We start from the raw sequence: 20,187 nt of genomic DNA on the forward strand, positions 1-20,187 counted from the left end.
TGCGTGAAAGGCTGTCAAGGTGGTCTTTGCCCTTGAGTGGGCAGCGACACACTCCTCCCTCCATCCATCCATCCCTCCATGCCTCCATCCATCTCTCCACATGCCTCCCAGTAAATCTAAAGTGGAGGAGAAGAACTGAGAAGCAGACACTTGAGGGGGAGTGACACATCTTGCTCTGGATATTTATATCTCCTGCCCCCTCGTCCCTCTTCCTCTTCACCATCACTCACTTCCCTCCTCTTTGCCCTCCACCTGCTTCCTTTGCCCTTTAAATAGAAGATGTTGTGAGAACACAAGAGGCGTCTTAAGGGGGGGAAACGTTTAATATTACACTTTGGCACCTCCGATTCCTCTCAAACGAGTCTTCCATCCTGTCATGAAAGGCCAGAACGTGGATGGATAAGTATCAGTGTTTACTTCCTGGTGTCTTTTGTCTCATTCCGACCACTTTGGGATGTTCGGACTCAAAGGAGCAGTTTAAAGACCAGAATTTGGTTTAAAACATTGTTTTTATTGTCATACGCACAGATAACAGACGGTTACTCCGTACGATGAAAAGCTTATTTTGCTCGGTCCTCCTTACACGCAGGATTACAATAAACGAAGAATTAAGAATACAAAAAAATCATTGCTATAAAGAAAATACATAAAAGAAGACACAACAATATGACAAAGCATTGTTCTTTATAGCTAAATTAATGTAAATAATAATCATACAAATAATCGGTTATCAAACCTGCCGAAGCACAAATACGTTCTTTTTAAATACGTTTGGCTAAAAGTGAGTTTTTCTTATCTTCTTATCTTATTGTATTTTACGTCATGTTGAAAACATTCAATCAACACAATATTAGCGTTCTAAAATTTTTTGGGAAATCCTGACTTTGACTTCATCTCCGCCAGGAGAATCATGCGATAGCTTTGTGAGTGAGTGAGTGAATGTGTGAGTGAGTGAGTGAGTGAGTGAGTGTGTGAGTGAATGTGTGAGTGAGTGAGTGTGTGAGTGTGTGAGTGAGTGTGTGAGTGTGTGAGTGAGTGTGTGAGTGTGAGTGTGTGAGTGAGTCAGTGTGTGAATGTGTGAATGTGTGAGTGAATGAGTGTGTGAGTGTGTGAATGTGTGAGTGTGTGAATGTGTGAGTGTGTGAGTGTGTGAATGTGTGAGTGAGTGAGTGTGTGAGTGAGTCAGTGTGTGAATGTGTGAATGTGTGAGTGAGTCAGTGTGTGAATGTGTGAATGTGTGAGTGAGTGAGTGTGTGAGTGTGTGAATGTGTGAGCGTGTGAGTGTGTGAGTGAGTGTGTGAACGTGTGTGAGTGAGTGAGTGTGTGAGCGTGTGAATGTGTGAGCGTGTGAATGTGTGAGTGAGTGAGTGTGTGAACGTGTGAGCGTGTGAATGTGTGAGCGTGTGAATGTGTGAGCGTGTGAGTGTGTGAGTGAGTGAGTGTGTGAACATGTGAGCGTGTGAATGTGTGAGTGTGTGAGTGAGTGAGTGTGTGAGTGTGTGAATGTGTGAGCGTGTGAGTGTGTGAGGGAGTGAGTGTGTGAACGTGTGAGTGCGTGAGCGTGTGAGTGTGTGAGTGTGTGAATGTGCGAGCGTGTGAGTGTGTGAGTGAGTGAGCGTGTGAACGTGTGAGCGTGTGAATGTGTGAGCGTGTAAATGTGTGAGCGTGTGAGTGTGTGAGTGAGTGAGTGTGTGAACATGTGAGCGTGTGAATGTGTGAGTGTGTGAGTGAGTGAGTGTGTGAGTGTGTGAATGTGTGAGCGTGTGAGTGTGTGAGGGAGTGAGTGTGTGAACGTGTGAGTGCGTGAGCGTGTGAGTGTGTGAGTGTGTGAATGTGTGAGCGTGTGAGTGTGTGAGTGAGTGAGCGTGTGAACGTGTGAGCGTGTGAATGTGTGAGCGTGTGAGTGTGTGAGCGTGTGAGTGTGTGAGTGAGTGAGCGTGTGAACGTGTGAGCGTGTGAATGTGTGAGCGTGTGAGTGAGTGAGTGTGTGAACATGTGAGCGTGTGAGCGTGTGAATGTGTGAGCGTGTGAGCGTGTGAGTGTGTGAGTGTGTGAGTAAGTGAGTGAGCGTGTGAGTGAGTGAGTGAGTGAGTGAATGTGTGAGCGTGTCAACGCGTGAACGTGTGAGTGTGTGAGCGAGTGAGTGAGTGTGTGAATGTGTGAGTGTGTGAGCGTGTGAATGTGTGAGTGAGTGGTGAGTGAGTGAGTGTGTGAGCGTGTGAGTGTATGAATGTGTGAGCGTGTGAGCGTGTGAGTGAGTGAGCGTGTGAACGTGTGAGCGTGTGAGTGTGTGAGCGTGTGAGCGTGTGAGTGTGTGAGTGTGTGAGCGTGTGAGTGTGTGAGTGTGTGGTTGTGTGAGTGTGTGAGTGTGTGAGCGTGTGAGCGTGTGAGTGTGTGAGCGTGTGAGTGTGTGAGCGTGTGGTTGTGTGAGTGTGTGAGTGTGCACCTCGGTGTCCGTCTGCATAATATTTCGGGTTGCCACGTCTGCTGCATGCTCGTGGACCTCTCGCTCACGCTTCCTCAAAGACGCTGCATTATTGCCTGTTTCACAACACGGTTATGGTTTTGGGCGTTTTGTGTTCGCTGATGCATTTTTGTGAAAAATGTGAGGCGTTTAAAGAACAGTGATCGCACACAGAGGAAAAACTAAGAAAGCAGAAGGATAAAACCCTGAAAAGGCTTTCTCTATAATCTGTATTGCATAAAATACAGACAGAAGGAGTGAGTTATGGAAGCCTGGAGGAACCAATCGAGTAAACACATCCAGCCTTTTCCTTCTCCCAGAAGCAGGAAGTGCTGCATTTACTGACGCCAATAAACCACTGACATAATTCCCATTGAAAAAAAGAAAGAATAGAAGGAGAATAGTGATGGCTGCGATGTTATTGAAGACATTCAGTTTCATTACAATCAACCACATGAATCACTGAGGCTCTTAGATTCAAGTGCAAAAGGACTATTCTATTTTTCACAAGGACTTCCTGGAGGAGGGTGTGAGTGACACACACACACACACACACACACACACACACACACACACACACACTACTGTACATCGGTATGGAGCCCGGGTCTCTGCTGATGGATGCTGACGTTAATCGGCGAGGTGAACGGCGATAGCTGCAAATGTTTGGCCGCATTTAACCTCCGATTCGGCCATAACTCCACAACCCGTCGCTTATCCCTCCTCCCTCTCGCTCCCTTCCCCACTCGTTTCCTTTCCTCCGCTAACTCCTAGCCTCGTCCTTATTGCCTGCAGTGAGCTTCCAGGCCGATTCAATATCCTCCCGCTGTCATTATTCACCAGGTTTTACAGTTCAAGTGGCTTTTTCTCTTCCTTTATTATTCATCCTCGGTGTCTGAGTCTCATCACTTTCACTGATCCACATTCACTTCCTGCTTTTTGTCCTTTTTGTCTTCATTCCCAGCGTTCCTTCTCCTTCATTTCATCTGCCACCTTCCTTTATCTTTCATACTCCTCATTTTCCTTTCCAACTCCACCTTCATTCTCTTCCCTTCCTCTCGTCCTTGTTTCCATCCCTCCATCCTCAGTTCTGTCCGTCCTCCTCCCAGCGTTGACTCATCTCTGCGTCTCTCCTTCCTTCCTTCCTTCCTTTCCTCTTCTTCATTTCCTCCGTTCCCACCTTCTCCTATAATCTCATCCTCTTTAGCTGCCCACCTCCACTCGGTTTCATCGATCCCCTTTTCCTCCTGGTCCTCTTTACCCTCCATTTCTCTCTCTGATTGGCGTCCCGGAGGACCCTCAGACCCTCTAGACCCTCAGACCCTCAGACCCTCTAGACCCTCAGACCCTCTAGACCCTCAGACCCTCAGACCCTCTAGACCCTCAGACCCTCAGACCCTCAGACCCTCTAGACCTTCAGACCCTCTAGACCCTCAGACCCTCAGACCCTCTAGACCCTCAGACCCTCAGACCCTCTAGACCCTCTAGACCCTCAGACCCTCAGACCCTCTAGACCCTCAGACCCTCTAGACCCTCAGACCCTCTAGACCCTCAGACCCTCAGACCCTCTAGACCCTCAGACCCTCAGACCCTCTAGACCCTCAGACCCTCTAGACCCTCAGACCCTCTAGACCCTCAGACCCTCTAGACCCTCAGACCCTCAGACCCTCAGACCCTCAGACCCTCTAGACCTTCAGACCCTCTAGACCCTCAGACCCTCAGACCCTCTAGACCCTCAGTCCCTCTGCTCTAATCAGGTGGCAAGAAAAGCTCTGAAGGGTCGTCATGCTGAGAGTTATTAAGTTTGGCTGAGGGCCTTAAATGCTGTGATACACACACACGAACAAACAAACACACAAACACAAACACACACAAACAAACACACAAACACAAACACACACACAAACACACACACAAACAAACACACACAGAGCTGTCACTATCTCTCTTATTTATTTTATTTACACTTCTTCTGTTTGCTTGTTTTTGTTTTCATGGCTTTCGTCTTCTGTCTCCCAGCGATTGCTTTGTTTTGTCCGCCTTATCTGTCTGTCTGCGCCTCGCTTTAATTGGCCTTTATTGGTACGGCGCGCACAACGAGAGTCGCACAACAAGACGCGCACAACAAGACAACAGAATCGAAGGAGAAGACTCTGTGTGTGTGTGTGTGTGTGTGTGTGTGTGTGTGTGTGTGTGTGTCTGTGTGTAATGCAGCATGAAATGAAAGACGTAGCAGGGTTTTGGAGAAGCCCTTTCAATCAGTCAGAGCGCTGTCACTCCAACCAGAAGAAGTGTGTGTGTGTGTGTGTGTGTGTGTGTGTGTGTGTGTGTGTGTGTGTGTGTGTGTGTGTGTGTGAGACCATTTGGTGTAACTCACTTCCCACTCTATGCCACATTCTTGGCTGCGGAGACACGTTTTGTGTTATCGCGTGCATGTGTGTGTGTATGTGTGTGCATGTGTTCTGTGTGCATGTGTGTGTGTGTGTTCCGGTAACGCCGACATCTTTATTTAAAGAGCTCCGCCTCCTCAAATTTGGGTTTTTATTCAGAAGCCTTGAGGGTTCCAGAGGGGATGAAGGGAGCGAAGAAGGTCGACTGAATCCGAAGAATCGCCAGCGAACTTCAACTACCCGTCACTAATATGCAGGATAAGAAGCTAAGAGCAGTTTTTTGGAGTAGAAAAAAAAATGAAAAGGTCAAAGATACGGAATTGTAGACGAGCGCCGTGAAATTAAAATTCTCGACATAAGCTTTTGAAGAGATTGGTCACGACTGTGGAATTGAGAAGGTGACCCGCCTGATTAAATACTCAAACTGAATGTTAGAAATAGGGAGAGCTATATTCATTATTTGCTGTTAAACACAACAAAGAGGCTAAATAGTGGGGAGGTAACGGAATTAAAGAATGTCAGTAAATCAGTTAAGCAGGTGTGTTTGTGTGTCTGAAGGTAAATTGGCTATAATTCATCATCGTCTTTGCATAATTCATCCTGAGTGAGACACACAAACACACACATGCACTATTATAATAATGGCTGAACAATTATGGGTGGAATCAAGATCATTTAATAAATAATATATATTCACATGTCTCCATTCTCCGATGGATTTGTGGAGTTACTTTTATTTGGGATAATGGGAAACTTAGAAGTGATTTATGAAGCATATGTAAGAGCTAGTTAGGGCCTGTTTTTTATTGTTGGTCTCTAGACAGACGCGGTGTTAGCTTTGTGCCGCGCTAGCTTAGTAGCTTAACAGCTATGTTAGCTTAGTAGCATAGCAGCTTAACAGCTACGTTAGCTTAGTAGCTTGACAGCTACATTAGCTTAGTAGCCTAACAGCTACGTTAGCTTAGTAGCTTAACAGCTATGTTAGCTTAGTAGCTTAACAGCTACATTATCTTAGTAGCATAGCAGCTTAACAGCTACGTTAGCTTAGTAGCTTAACAGCTATGTTAGCTTAGTAGCCTAACAGCTACGTTAGCTTGGTAGCTTAGTAGCTTAACAGCTACGTTTGCTTAGTAGTTTAGCAGCTTAGCAGCGATGATACAGCGATCTCTTTCTGCTGTTCTTTGAGCTGATTTTGGAACACATTGAATATCAGTTCATATCAAAGTGATTCCAACATGACAAAAAGATAAAATATGCAACAAAATGATTGTAGGATAAAATCTTTTAAAACCAAACTTGAAACCAAGGTCAAAGAGAAAGCATTTTATTTGTATTCATTATGCCTTTTGTGTGTTTTAGTTTCTCTGTCTCCAGAACTGAGGGCAGCACAGTCTCAGCTTTAACATTCATTCAGCAGCTGTCCGGAATATTTCCATCATATTACCTGATCTTTAAGGTGCAGAAGTAGTTCAAGCATTCTACGTTGTTTCTTTCCCCGCTAACATATAATGTGTGCAATAACAGAGGAAAACAAAGGAAGCATCGTCGTCCCAGAGGTAGTTCTGTGCACGTCTTTGTTTATAACGGAATAAACTTCCAAGCGAGAAAAAAACGAGAAAAGGCTTTATCTGTGAAACCACAAGCCGGCTGACCGCATCAAACAAAGTACACATCGGTGATTCACGCAAACACTCCCACATGTAAACACACACACACACACACACACACACACAGATGTTTCGTGGGAAGAGCTTGCATAGATAAATTCCCACAAAACGGTATTATGGAATGCAAACGATTTATGTTCGGCAAACAAGAATGGAACAAATTGCTTCCCCCTCTCATCCACACACACACACACACACACACACACACACACACACACACGTACAAACACACACACACGCGATAACCACTCTACCGTGGTAGCATCAACTTCGATATCCACAAACGTGGAACGTGGAAACTCTGCAGCCAAGAATGTGTCACCGGGTCGGACGTGAGTTACACCAAATGGTCATGCACACACACACACACACACACACACACACACACACACACACACACACACACACACACACACACACTAAAGATAGAGGTGACCCCCTCCGTGCAAAAGGAAGAAGCGGAGAAACAAAAGAGACGGATGAGGTGACGACCGGCACGATGTCTGTATCGCACGCATGAGTCACGCGACGTGATGGAAACGCTCGGAATGAACCCGTTAGAGGTCAAAGCTCCAGCAACGCATTCAGTATGTGGAAACAACGTTATCGTCATCAGGGTCTTCCTCCTGACACACAGCAGCAGCCTCCGTCTGCTCTCATCCGTTATCGTGATGAATCAACATTTGCATTTCTTAGTTTCACCCCCGTAGAGTTAAAACAGGCTCAACGCAACAGGATGGTCCGAGCGGCGGCCATTTTGATGCGTACCGTTGCCTTTGGGACTAGCTTCCATGTGAACGAAAACCAATTTACAGCGAGTCACTCACTTCCCCCTCATTAACCCAGATAAACGTTGCTTCATCCACACCTTGCCATCACCAGACGAGTGACATCTTTTATGTAACCGGTGTAGCATAAAAGCACCGTGGAATTAGCAAGTTAGCTAACGAGTGTAGAGCTGGCGAGTTAGCTAGCTTGCTAATTTCATCCATCTTGATCTGATATTTGAGTATTCTACAGTACATCCTGGCTCCCCCTGTTGTCCCCTTATAATTAACCCCACCTACCTGTGTGCAGTATATTGATTGTGAACAAAATGCCAAAATAAACGCTGTCTTGCCCGAATGCTGTCCTAGTTTTTCAAAACAAAAGCCTTTCAATCACAACAAAAACTTCACGAGGAGAATCGCTTGGAACTCTTTCAAACTTCAAATGTGTTCATCTGAAAACAATGAACAATGCATGAAGGCTTTGTTCACTTGAAGGACGAGCATTGTCCTTTTTCGGTGCCATTGTTCCCAATACTGTCTTCACCGCTACGACGAGCTGCATAATTCAAGGTTATTGTTGTCAAATCCAAGGACAATTTACAAGAACATAACAAACAATTCAAAGAGGAGAGTCAGAGTCTGGTTGATTGCCAAGTAGGTTTCCACACGCTGCACAAGGAATATGCTTTGGTGTATTGGTGCATGCAAAAAAACTTACATAAATATGAAGGAGATGAAAAATACACTAATATGAAACACTACTATTATGTAAAATATAAAGGAGATGTGCAGGTTGTAGGTCTTTACAGCTAAACTATAGTTGTCTTGTTTATGCCGCTTGTTTAACAGTTTGTAAAGCAGGAGAACCAATGCTACTTTTTTTATCTCTGCTAATATACAGTGTTATGGAAATACAGATAAGAATCGTCCTCCTTCCACCTCCTCTATTACCCGTTGCTTAAATGTACCTCACATGCAGGTCAGAGTACGATGGGTCTCTCTTCCCCCTCGTTCTCCTTGTGTCTAAAGAGCAGGGGGTGGAAAGATGAGGGGAGGAGAGGTGGAGACAGAGGAGGACAGGAAAGTAAAGATGAATAACTTTGCGACATTGCTGTCTAATGATGCTTCTAAAAAAGAAGAACTATGGCTGAAAAGCAGAGAAAAGAAAGAAAGAAAAGTGGAATGTGAAGAATAACTATATTTTTTCACATTTTTTGTTGTTTTAAGAGCCCTGTTTTTCCCAAGAAACAAGTAATTGTCTGGTGCAACAGCTTGCAATGAAAAAAAGAAGGTCGAAAACATGCGAAAATGGGCCGACAGTGAATCCAGAAGTTATCATGACTGTGCCAAAGAACGAGTGAGAGCTAACCCCGTAGCTTTAGCACAATGGTTAACCCAGTAGCTTTAGCACAAAGGCTAATCCAGTAGTTTTAGCATGAAGGTTAACCCAGTAGCTTTAGCACAAAGGCTAACCCAGTAGTTTTAGCACAATGGTTTACCCAGTAGCTTTAGCACAAAGGCTAACCCAGTAGTTTTAGCATTAAGGTTAACCCAGTAGCTTTAGCACAAAGGCTAACCCAGTAGTTTTAGCATGATGGTTAACCTAGTAGCTTTAGCACAAAGGCTAACCCAGTAGTTTTAGCATGATCTTTAACCTAGTAGCTTTAGCACAAAGGCTAACCCAGTAGCTTTAACACAAAGGTTAATCCAGTTATTATGAAAACTACTCAAGCCAAGTGAGGCTGACAAATCACTGGGAGCCCCCTGGGGAGGAGAAGAGGAGTAAAGAGGAGAGGAATTTTCGGTCATTTTAATTGCAAAGCTTGTTCGCCTTTTTTTTTTTACCTTCTTTATTATTTTTGTCCTCCCCTCCGTCGTTAGTGCCTTATTAGCATGTCACCATGGAGCCAGACGGCGTTTGACGGACAGCCCGGAGGCGGGCGCTTGCTTTGTGTGTATTTTGTGTTTACTACACGTCCAAGATGAAGGTGTGAGCATCTACAGAGGCACTTATTAATCTTTCATAGGACCGTGTTCTTTCGGGCTCGGCTTTCTCCTCCGATGCCTCCGACTCTCATCCGTGCCGTTAATTACGAGGAGTTTTGGTGCTTTGGCCAAGGGCACATTGACTGGTTCTATAATCTGTGTGCAGACCGCTGGTTTCGCCCTTCCGCTCAGATTTTAACAACACCGATGACCTTCTCTTCTCATAAAAAAAAAAGAACCCATTGTGTTAGTGGGTTCTTTTTTTGGGGGGTTTGTATGACACGTTGGCCTAAACATAGGTGGCAGATGTTAGAGGGTGTTAAAGGAGATAATTTGGGTTCACGCAGCCAGCGTGGGCGCCGTGACGGTTGGTTGTCAAATGTGTGTCCAAAAATCAAAAAGCCCATTTTTGCGTTGATTACCTTTTATTTCGGGCAGTCAGAAGCCTGCGGGGGGGGGTGATCGTTGCCCAATTTAAAAGGGGAAGTATGCCAATTTTCCAAAAATATAACTCTGCCAAATCCAAAAACTAAAGTGCTGAAACTCTCAAATTGGATAAGATGCTATGACGACACTGAAAAACCTTAAACACTAAAACTGTCTCCCATTTAATATTTTTTTTAAGGAGCAGCTCCAGAAGTTCGACACTTCCTCCTCTGGTTCACCGCTTTGACAGAGATTAGCTTGTTTTCACAAACATTGATTGAACTTTCCAAGACCTTTCCTAGAACTTTCCTAATTTAGGCGGTGTTCTTCTTTCGGCATCATTAGCAGTTTCCAAATCCCAGAATTGAGAGCGTCTCGTTGGTCCTGCCGCCCTGACAGGAATGAGGAAGCTAATGTCGTGTTGCACTCACTGAAATGAACTGGAACGAGTGCAGGCTTGGTGCATATAAGGTGTAGAGATGGACACTTTTTCTTGGAATAATAGGCAAATAATGGCTGCTGTGCTGTCTTTACTTAGAAATGCAGCCAATGCAAAACAGTATGATTGCATTGCTGCATGGCTGGATATTCAGGCAGATACTGGAACAACGGCAATTAGCTTTTCCGACCAACATTTCGTAAATAAAGCTGTCATTAAGGGACGATAGACCTGGTCCAATGACTACATCATGGAAATATACTCATTTGAGCCAATGGTTCTGCAGCTATCGCCATCATTACCCCAACCTGGATATATTGTACTGGCCATTAGATGTACTTGAACTACATTAAAGAAATTGCTTCTTGGTCGGGTCAGGTGATAAACTTGTTATGTTAAGTATATTAGCACCATGAAGCACAAAGGTTAACCCAGTAGTTTTAGCATGAAGGATAACCTAGTAGCTTTAGCATGAAGGTTAACCCAGTAGCTTTAGCACAAAGGCTAACCCAGTACATTTAACACAAAGGCTAACCCAGTAGCTTTAGCACAAAGGTTAACCCAGTAGCTTTAGCACAAAGATGAACCTAGTAGCTTTAGCACAAATGTTAGCCCAGTAGCTTTAGCACGAATATTAACCCAGTAGCTTTAGCACAAATGTTAACCTAGTAGCTTTAGCATGACGGTTAACCCAGTAGCTTTAACACAAAGTTTAACCCAGTAGCTTTAGCACAAAGCTTAACCCAGTAGCTTTAGCACAAAGGTTAGCCCAGTAGCTTCAGCATGAAGGTTAACCCAGTAGCTTTAGCACAAAGATTAACCCAGTAGATTTAGCACAAAGAATAACCCAGTAGCTTTAGCACGAAGGTTAACCCAGTAGCTTTAGCACGAAGGTTAACCCAGTAGCTTTAGCACAAAGGTTAACCCAGTAGCTTTAGCACGAAGGTTAACCCAGTAGCTTCAGCACGAAGGTTAACCCAGTAGCTATAGCACAAAGCTTAACCCAGTAGCTTTAGCACGAAGGTTAACCCAGTAGCTTTAGCACAAAGATTAACCCAGTAGATTTAGCACAAAGGTTAACCCAGTAGCTTTAGCACGAAGGTTAACCCAGTAGCTTTAGCACGAAGGTTAACCCAGTAGCTTTAGCACAAAGGTTAACCCAGTAGCTTTAGCACAAATGTTAACCCAGTAGCTTTAGCACAAAGGTTAACCCAGTAGCTTTAGCACAAAGCTTAACCCAGTAGCTTTAGCACAAAGGTTAACCCAGTAGCTTTAGCACAAAGGTTAACCCAGTAGCTTTAGCACAAAGGTTAACCCAGTAGATTTAGCACAAAGATTAACCCAGTAGCTTTAGCACGAAGGTTAACGCAGTAGCTTTAGCACGAAGGTTAACCCAGTAACTTTAGCATGAAGGTTAACCATTATATGTACTTGAGCTACATTAAAGAAATTGCTTCTTGGTCCGGTCAGGGGATAAACCTGTTATTTTAAGTATATTAGCACCATGAAGTCATGCTGTCAATTCAGACGTTCTTCCTTTTTAACCAGTTTTCTCACTTTGACATCCTGGATATATCCCATGAACACATCTTCTAGACCCTTCTGTCTGCTCCTCCCCGAGATCTCTTTTTCATTTAAAAAGAAATTAGATCCTATGTATTCAGCGAGTGTCGTTAGTGGCAGCGAGCGCTCCACGGCAGCTCTGACAGCTTTAGTAGCAGAGCCAAAGGGTCAATTGTATAACTCCTCACCGCTCTGAAATGCACTTCTTTCTCAAACGTTACGTGACAGTTAACCCTCTATGGCTGTGTGGGAGATCCTACTCACTCGCTCATTATACAACCTCAGCTTAATTGCGCCATATGTGCGAGCAACAGGACGTCCACAGTAATCAAGCACGTCCCAGTGACCTCTAACGAACCTGCACATGCATGACGTCTGCCAGAAATACTCCTCAAAGTGGAAGTATTTAAGTATCGGAACGGGCTCATTCATACGGCAATGTTCGCACTATGGATATTACAGAATATATATATATTCAACTGAGTGAGTGAAGAGGATTGAAGTGTCTTCTTTATGGCCGTGAAGCTGCCGCTGAGAGAGAGAGAGCACAAATAAAAGTACTGTACAGGGAGGATAAAAATAACGTCATTCATATTTGAGTTAGAGTTGAAAAGTTGTTCTCCGTTACCTGGCAACAGGAAAGTGAAGTGCATTATGGTCAAGATCGCGAGGAACCAAAGAAAGAGGCTTTTGATGGTCTCAGATAACGGCGTGTAAAAATGTACTACAAGCGATGCACTTCTTCTTCTGCGACCAAATACAAGGTTGCGTGTATACTGTAATATAAAGTGGATTCAGTTTAAATTGTCTTGAGAACAAGACTCCGAAGTTCACGCGTAAAGATGGCGGCCGAAAGGCACGGTACTGCATTGGCTGTGTCTTCAGATGTCACAAGCACTCTGTCATCGACTTCAAAGATATGTTGAGGAACGTGTTCATGTCAAGACAAAGGAGGAGAGAGAGTCAAGGAGTAGGTAGTCTTTCCCAAGTCTCCTTCATCCTGTCCTCCAGTCGTTCAGCTGTCTTTTGGGTTAAAGTTGCCAATCCAAAAGGGAGACCTCTGGGGGTTGGTGGTGAAATACTATACGTCCATGATGAAGCGTTCATTTCTTTGTGGAACGATTGCAGAACACTAACAACGACACAACCTGGTTGTATGAAGTAGTTTGCTCAACAGCCGTTAAGTCGCAATGACCTTGACCTTTGACCTCTAAATTCGCACCAGTTCACCATTGAGTGTAAGTTGGCATCGGGGCTAAATTTGAAGGAATTCCCTCGAGGCGTTGCTGAGATATCCCTGTGCAAAACAATGGGAGGGACGCAAAGGTTTCAATGACCTTTGACCTTTCGGACGGAAAACACACATAATGCCTCGAGGCAGCACAGAGGCACGAAAATGTTTTTTTTTTTTTTGTTTTTTTTTCATTGGTTCGCTTGTGCCCCAAACTTTCTCATCTTGCTGCACCCAAAGGTCATTTCCACTGAAGATGTTGGATTTCTCTTGACGAAAGAAATCGATAGTTCTCGGTTATGATGCGAGGCGTTCAGGGCATGGTTTCAAACACACACACACACACACACACACACACACACACACAAATCACTTCATGACATCACGGCCATATCTACCTTTTGAGGACACCGAGGTCACGCTCTCGGTACTTTAAAGACATTTTGAGAGAAGGTCTGAAAGGTATGATTCTCTAAAAAGACACCACTTCTTCCCACTTTCTGCCGTGATTGGGCCTTTTCCCCGACCTATCAGGACTCCTATGTTGCAGTGAAAAACAAGGCGAGTGCCGTAGGGTTAAGCATCCTTTTTGTGCCATTTCCACCTCACTTTGTAAGACTGATCCTGGCCATACTCTTTGCCTAATAACAGCCAAATAAAGTATTTATGAAAAATGAGAGAAACAGTGAATAATCTACAGGGACTACATTGATTGAAAGTGGATTACAATCCTCTGAGACAGGTGGTAAATCAGGTGACAGATTGACAGGTGTCAATCAATTTTGTTGGTTTTGTCTTTGGGTTCTGTCTTCAGCTGGACAGGAAATGCTTCAGGGAGATGAACTAATCTCGAAAACGTCTGAACATGGACACACATAAAAGCCTGTAACATGAACACTGGATGCTCTTTGCAAACAAAACTGTTTGAGAAGATGTGAAATAGGTTAAATTAAAATTTCTGTACTCTCAAAAGCTTTGCTCATATTCATTTTCAATTGTTTTGATGAGAAATATGATGAAAATTCAAATACGTTTCTTTACTTTTTAGTTTTTACAGTGTTTTAAGTAAAATAATAATGACAGATACTTGCCAGATTTTGTAAGTTACATTTCTCCTGAAATAAGGAGCAAAATAATTTTGCCAAAAGGACATTTTTTGACGTATTTATTGATAAATTAGACAAAAAGGACCAGGCGGACTGTCATCATTACAGATCTAAAAGGGTTAATGTCTAAAGCTACGGTCATACGGTCAATGGATACAAATTAGATAAACAAACGGTATTAGCACAAAGTTAGTTTAAGTTGGAATAAATGTAATAATTGTAATAACTGTGTATGTTTTAAGGTAGTTAGCATATGTGTTGGCTATGTATGTATGCTATCAATGCTAGAGGAGTAAGCTAACAAGTATCGTTTTGTTATGCCTTACACAGCACTTAGGTTGGTTTTGGAGTGAATAAAACATTTAAAATCATCAGTCAAAGTGAAGGGGTACACTACAGTTTATAAGCTGCTGATTCTAGAGAATCCTAAAAAAGCTAAAAAAAAAAAAAAAAGAAGCTCCATTTAACAACTAAATGAATATTAAATATGTGGGGGAAAAAATTATGCTTCACTTGTTGAGATATTGAAAGAATCCAATTTCAGCCCAGGTGTAATTAACATGAAATAAAGCAGCAGTGAGTTAGAAAGGGTTCTCAAACTGAGGTAATCTGTGTCGAAGTAGTGCGTTGGTCCCTCGGGGGAGTTTACTGACTCACAGGCTTTTTTATCAGATAGATGTACACTTCATTATGGCTGAACCCTGCAGCCAAACACACACATTTTGCCCCGTCAGCTCCCGTGAAGAAAGTAATTAAACTTAGTAGCTCCGCCGCTCCGACAAAAACAAATTGATTCTGGCTTTAGGAGCAAAGATATAGCGAATACACACAGAGTGTGTGTGTGTGTGTGTGTGTGTGTGTGTGTGTTTGGAAACGCAGGAAGGACACAAAACGCAAAGAGAGGTTATCTGACCTTTACGCTCTGGTGGGAGAGAGAGAGAGAGAGAGAGAGAGGGGAAGACATGAGGCGAGAAGTGGGAAGGAAAGCTCCTCCAGACCTGAGGGCTACAGAGACTAATTAACTTGAGAGACATGACCTTTCTCTCCTCCTCCCTGAGAGAGAACATGTGTGTGTGTGTGTGTGTGTTTAATCAATACAAGGGCATAGTCATCACAGCCAGATGGACCCGGTACATCATGTCTCATCATCTCGCGGAAGCCAGAGAGCGAGCGGCAGCGAGGAGGGGTAAGAGAGAATTCCCAGAATACCGTTTTAAAACCGTGAACCCTTAAACGCCTCCTCAAACACATGTCTGCGAATGCATCCGTGTGTGTGTGTGTGTGTGTGTGTGTGTGGAGACCAATTTAAGGCGTCAGACCTGCAGAATTAGGACGTTTTCTGGCCGGTCTGGCGGCTTCAGATGGCTGTTTGAGAACATTGAAAGCAGATTTTTGTGGTTCAAGTTTGAAGGGTTTTGGTTTTGGTTTAAAGTGTGTGTTGCAGAAACCCAGTCCTGACATACGATTACACTAAAGGACATGATACAAAATACACAATAAAGGCAAAAACGTGGATAAAAGAGTAAGATAACAGGTGTCCTCGTTAGGCAAGACCATTGTTAAAGGTTGAAGACGAAGAGACGTTGTTTAAAGTCTATGAGAAAAGGACTCTACTTCTCTCTCCTGACCACCAGGGGGCGACTCCTCTGGTTGTATAGAAGTCTATGCTTCATGTGTTAAAGCTTCATTCTCTCTCCTGACCACCAGGGAATGACTCCTCTGGTTGTATAGAAGTCTATGCTTCATGTGTTAAAGCTGCATTCTCTCTCCTGACCACCAGGGGGCGACTCCTCTGGTTGTATAGAAGTCTATGCTTCATGTGTTAAAGCTGCATTCTCTCTCCTGACCACCAGGGGGCGACTCCTCTGGTTGTATAGAAGTCTATGCTTCATGTGTTAAAGCTGCATTCTCTCTCCTGACCACCAGGGGGCGAGTCCTCTGGTTGTATAGAAGTCTATGCTTCATGTGTTAAAGCTGCATTCTCTCTCCTGACCACCAGGGGGCGAGTCCTCTGGTTGTATAGAAGTCTATGCTTCATGTGTTAAAGCTGCATTCTCTCTCCTGACCACCAGGGGTGACTCCTCTGGTTGTATAGAAGTCTATGCTTCATGTGTTAAAGCTGCATTCTCTCTCCTGACCACCACGGGGAGAGTCCTCTGGTTGTATAGAAGTCTATACTTCATGTGTTAAAGCTTCCTTCTCTCTCCTGACCACCAGGGGGAGAGTCCTCTGGTTGTATAGAAGTCTATATAAATTACTTCTTATACAAGTCTATGATTAAGTCATAAAAAGTTGATTGGAAGCAGCAAAGAGGAGAAAGTACAGTCAGAGAGTGTGTGTGTGTGTGTGTGTGTGTGTGTGTGTGTGTGTGTGTGTGTGTGTGGGGGTGGGGGGGAATCCCTTTAAATAGACACCACCGGATACAGTGGGAGACCGAGGTAAAGAGAGGGGAAATAAAGCGTCCTCTGGAGGGGGATAATTAGGAAACCAGAGTGTGTGTGTGTGTGTGTGTGTGTGTGTGTGTGTGTGTGTGTGTGTGAGAGAGAGAGAGAGTGTGTTGTGTGTACTGTACATCTGTCTGGGTTGTGTTTCTCTCACTCTCTATGTGTGTGTGTGTGTGTGTGAGGACAGTTGGTGACACACAGCGCTGGATGCCGACGCTCCGAGCAAGTTACTGTGTGTGTGTGTGTGTGTGTGTGTGTGTGTGTGTGTGTGTGTGTGTGTGACCCTGCTCACCCTGGCTGACTGTATCTTCCTCGCGGAGCCGCCTTGGTGCCTCGCTGCGTTCACAGCAGCGTCGTCTTCGTCGGCCGTGCTTCTGAACCCTGAAACAGAAAGAAGAGCTTATGAGTTTAATGGAATATGAATCCAAAGAGTCACAACCAGACTTCACATCGACAGGCTGCTCTCGTTCACTGCTGGTACTTATATATACTACTTGTTAAGGACACCCAATACAAAAAAAGAGTGCATGTAGGAGGTTTTCCACACTTTTCCTGGATCATTTTTTGCACTTTAGCCATGGATATATATTGATTCCCTTCCCATCCCCGCCTCGGCTCTTTATTTTCTTCCAGCTACTCGTTAAACTCTCGAACTGAGTCCAGCTGAGATCCCCCAGGGTCCTCCATCATCGCCACCATCACGAGCAGCGACAGCAGGAAGCTACAGCGGCGACAACCGAGTTCTCGGTGTAGATTTCTTTATCTGGAGAAACACGCTGCTGAGCATCCGCACAGTGAAAGTTTACTCCGAATGCATCTATAAAAAAACACACACACACACATAAAAAGACTATTAAAGTTTGCTAATTCGCTAATTAGATCCCCAGTTGCCGCACGAGTTGGCCAGGCTGAGCTTTCTGGGAACGGAGCGATCAAACAGCTCAGTTGAGGCAATAACAAACAATCAGCATTGTGCTCTCTCTCTTTTCCCGTCTTTAAAACGTCCTCAGAGCCGTTACATAAGACCTCAGAAAGCAACACCGATGGAGCGGCTCCAACGGTGGACTCATAACTTTATATATAGATGTATATATGTATTTGAAGATGATTGGAGATGTAATTAGTCTGAAGTCAGAAGTAAACACGTGGAGGAGAGATGTGACGACTCTAATGCATCACATTATAGGATTATGGGGTTGAGGTGCATTAGATGCATAAGTGATCACTTCAGTGCTTAAAGGAACCTGCTGGTGTTTATGCATCTTTCATAAAGTTTGCACTGCTTACTTTTGCACATCGTCATCAGCCCCTGTTGGGATCAGCTTAAAGCTCGCAGATCGGTAATCCGTCTGGAAGAGCATTCAGATTGCTTTTATCTCCGAGAGGTAATGCAGGTAAATGGCAGCGTGGTGCGTTCAGGCGTCGTCCTCGTAATATATATATATATACTTTATTTATGCAGGATAATCTCATTGAGATTGTATTTATCTCTTAAAAAGGTGGTAATACAAGTTTCAAAAACAACAACATAAATAAAGAAATTCACTTAAAAGAGACAACAGCTAATTTCCTGCTCAAATTATCTCTAATCCTTTTTTAAATAAATCTTCCATGCTAATAAAATTATTGAGTGTAAAAGGTAAAAATACACAAAATCAGAGCGGGTTCTTCATTTGTCCGCGAGCTGCTGATGGTGAATGTTCAGGTGGGTCGAGATCACAGAAATGGAGACCGTTGGTCCAAAGTGGCCTGAGAGAGGCAGACTGGTGACTGTGGCTCAGCGGTGAGCGGGTTCGTCCTTCAGTCAGAGTTTCGGCGGTTCGATCCCCGGCTCCGATAGCCCAATGTTAATGTGTGCAAGACACTTAACCCCACATGAATCCCGTAGCTGTGCCCATGGTGTATGAGTGAGTTCTAAGTCACTTTGGATGAAAGCGTCAGCTAAATGGAAAAATATGAAAACCTCTGGACAAAAAGGGCCATCCTCGAAAATAGTTGGTTCAGTTCCCGTTCACCATGGCAATCCATCCCATCGTTGTTCAGACATTCCCGTCCCGGTGGCTGTGCAGGAACAGTCCCGGGATCATAGGAGTCGTTGGGGTTCATCCTCTTGGAACCACGATCCATCCAGTAATTAGTTCAGACATATGTCCGTCTTGTGAGAACCAACATCCGCCGTGCACCTCGGGTTCTGAAGCCGTGGTGGTGAACACGACACAGAGCAGATGGAGAGAGAAATTAAACCACCCGGGCGTCACGGGGGATGTTTGTGATTAATTACACCTCCAGGTAACATCAGGACGGGAGGAAGTGGAGGAAAAGTGGAGGAAGTGGTTGAAGTGGAGGAAGACGAGAGGAAGTGGTTGAAGACTGGAGGAAGTGGATAAAGACAGGAAGAAGTGGATGAAGACGGGAGGAAGTGGAGGAAGTGGATGAAGACCGGAGGAAGTGGAGAAAGTCGGGAAGAAGTGGAGGAAGTGGATGAAGACGGGAGGAAGTGGAGGAAGACGAGATGAAGACGAGATGAAGACGGGAGGAAGTCGGGGAAGACGGAAGGAAGTGGAGGAAGACGGGCGGAAGTGGATGAAGACGGGAGGAAGTGGAGGAAGACGAGATGAAGACGGGAGGAAGTCGGGGAAGACGGAAGGAAGTGGAGGAAGACGGGCGGAAGTGGATGAAGACGGGAGGAAGACAGGAGGAAGACGGGCGGAAGTGGATGAAGACGGGAGGAAGACAGGAGGAAGTGGAGAAAGTCGGGAAGACGGGAGGAAGTGGAGGAAGTGGATGAAGACTGGAAGAAGTGGATGAAGACGGGAGGAAGTGGAGGAAGTGGAGGAAGACGGGCGGAAGTGGAGGAAGTGGAGGAAGACGGCAGAATGAAAGAAATGCAGGATGGGAGATTTATGTAATGGATAAGCTGCAACAACATCAGATGGGAAGGAAAATAAATGGTCGCCAAGAACAGATAGACTCGAGGAGATGGAGAGGCTGAAAAACAGATGGGACTCACACACACACACACACACAATGCTACTTGTGTGCTACTTACTACCTTTTCACTGAACATCCACTTGGATCAAAGGGATCGCGTCTTCACAGTATCACATGCAAAAATAAATAGACTCTTCATACAAACACACACACACACACACACACACAAACACACACACACACACACACACACTTTATTCCGCTCAAGTAGCTTTCTGCTGATTGCATACTCTCTCCTCAGGGATCTCTTGTCTCTAAATATACAGTTTAAGTCAATAATGCACAATCAATTCTACACTATTTCCATACACAAGAGCAGCGTGTGTCCACACACACACACACACACACAAACACACAGAGAGAGAGAGACAGAGAGAGACAGAGAGAGAAAGGAGGGAATACTCTCCTTTATTGGCAATCAATACTGACATCCCAGTTAGCCCAGAAGATCAGCGTTTCCTGATGAGAAGCTCAGATGCAGCGTTTATGGTCACGTCCAGTGGCAGGAAAATTGAAACCTGCTTAATACAATAAATGCATCCACTTCCTGGGCCTGAGTTTGAATCAAAATGCTTAGTCGTGGATTAAACTTCTACCAAAGTGAAGTCATTCCACTTCAATTCACCAAAACAGAATCAGTTTCACGGAGCGCCTTAAAGCCTCAATGAGATGCTAAGTCATGATTTAAACAGCTTCGGGGGTAAAAGGTG

At 44.4% G+C, this 20,187-nt stretch overlaps 1 protein-coding gene across 1 annotated transcript in view; it reads right to left on the bottom strand.

The window, feature by feature from the left end:
- Nucleotides 1-18,613, bottom strand: part of LOC306734479 (uncharacterized protein) — a gene marked incomplete at both ends in the record, with an annotated part of 35,106 nt that extends 16,493 nt beyond the window's left edge. Inside the window, 2 exons of the mRNA XM_079215836.1 lie at nt 16,779-16,867; nt 18,502-18,613. Of these exons, the coding sequence (XP_079071962.1) occupies nt 16,779-16,867; nt 18,502-18,613 (201 nt within the window). The remainder of the gene's footprint in view (nt 1-16,778; nt 16,868-18,501) is intronic.
- Nucleotides 18,614-20,187: the final 1,574 nt, after the last annotated feature.

Source organism: Taurulus bubalis (genome assembly GCF_910589615.1).
Source record: "Taurulus bubalis genome assembly, chromosome: 3".
NCBI lineage: Eukaryota > Metazoa > Chordata > Actinopteri > Perciformes > Cottidae > Taurulus > Taurulus bubalis.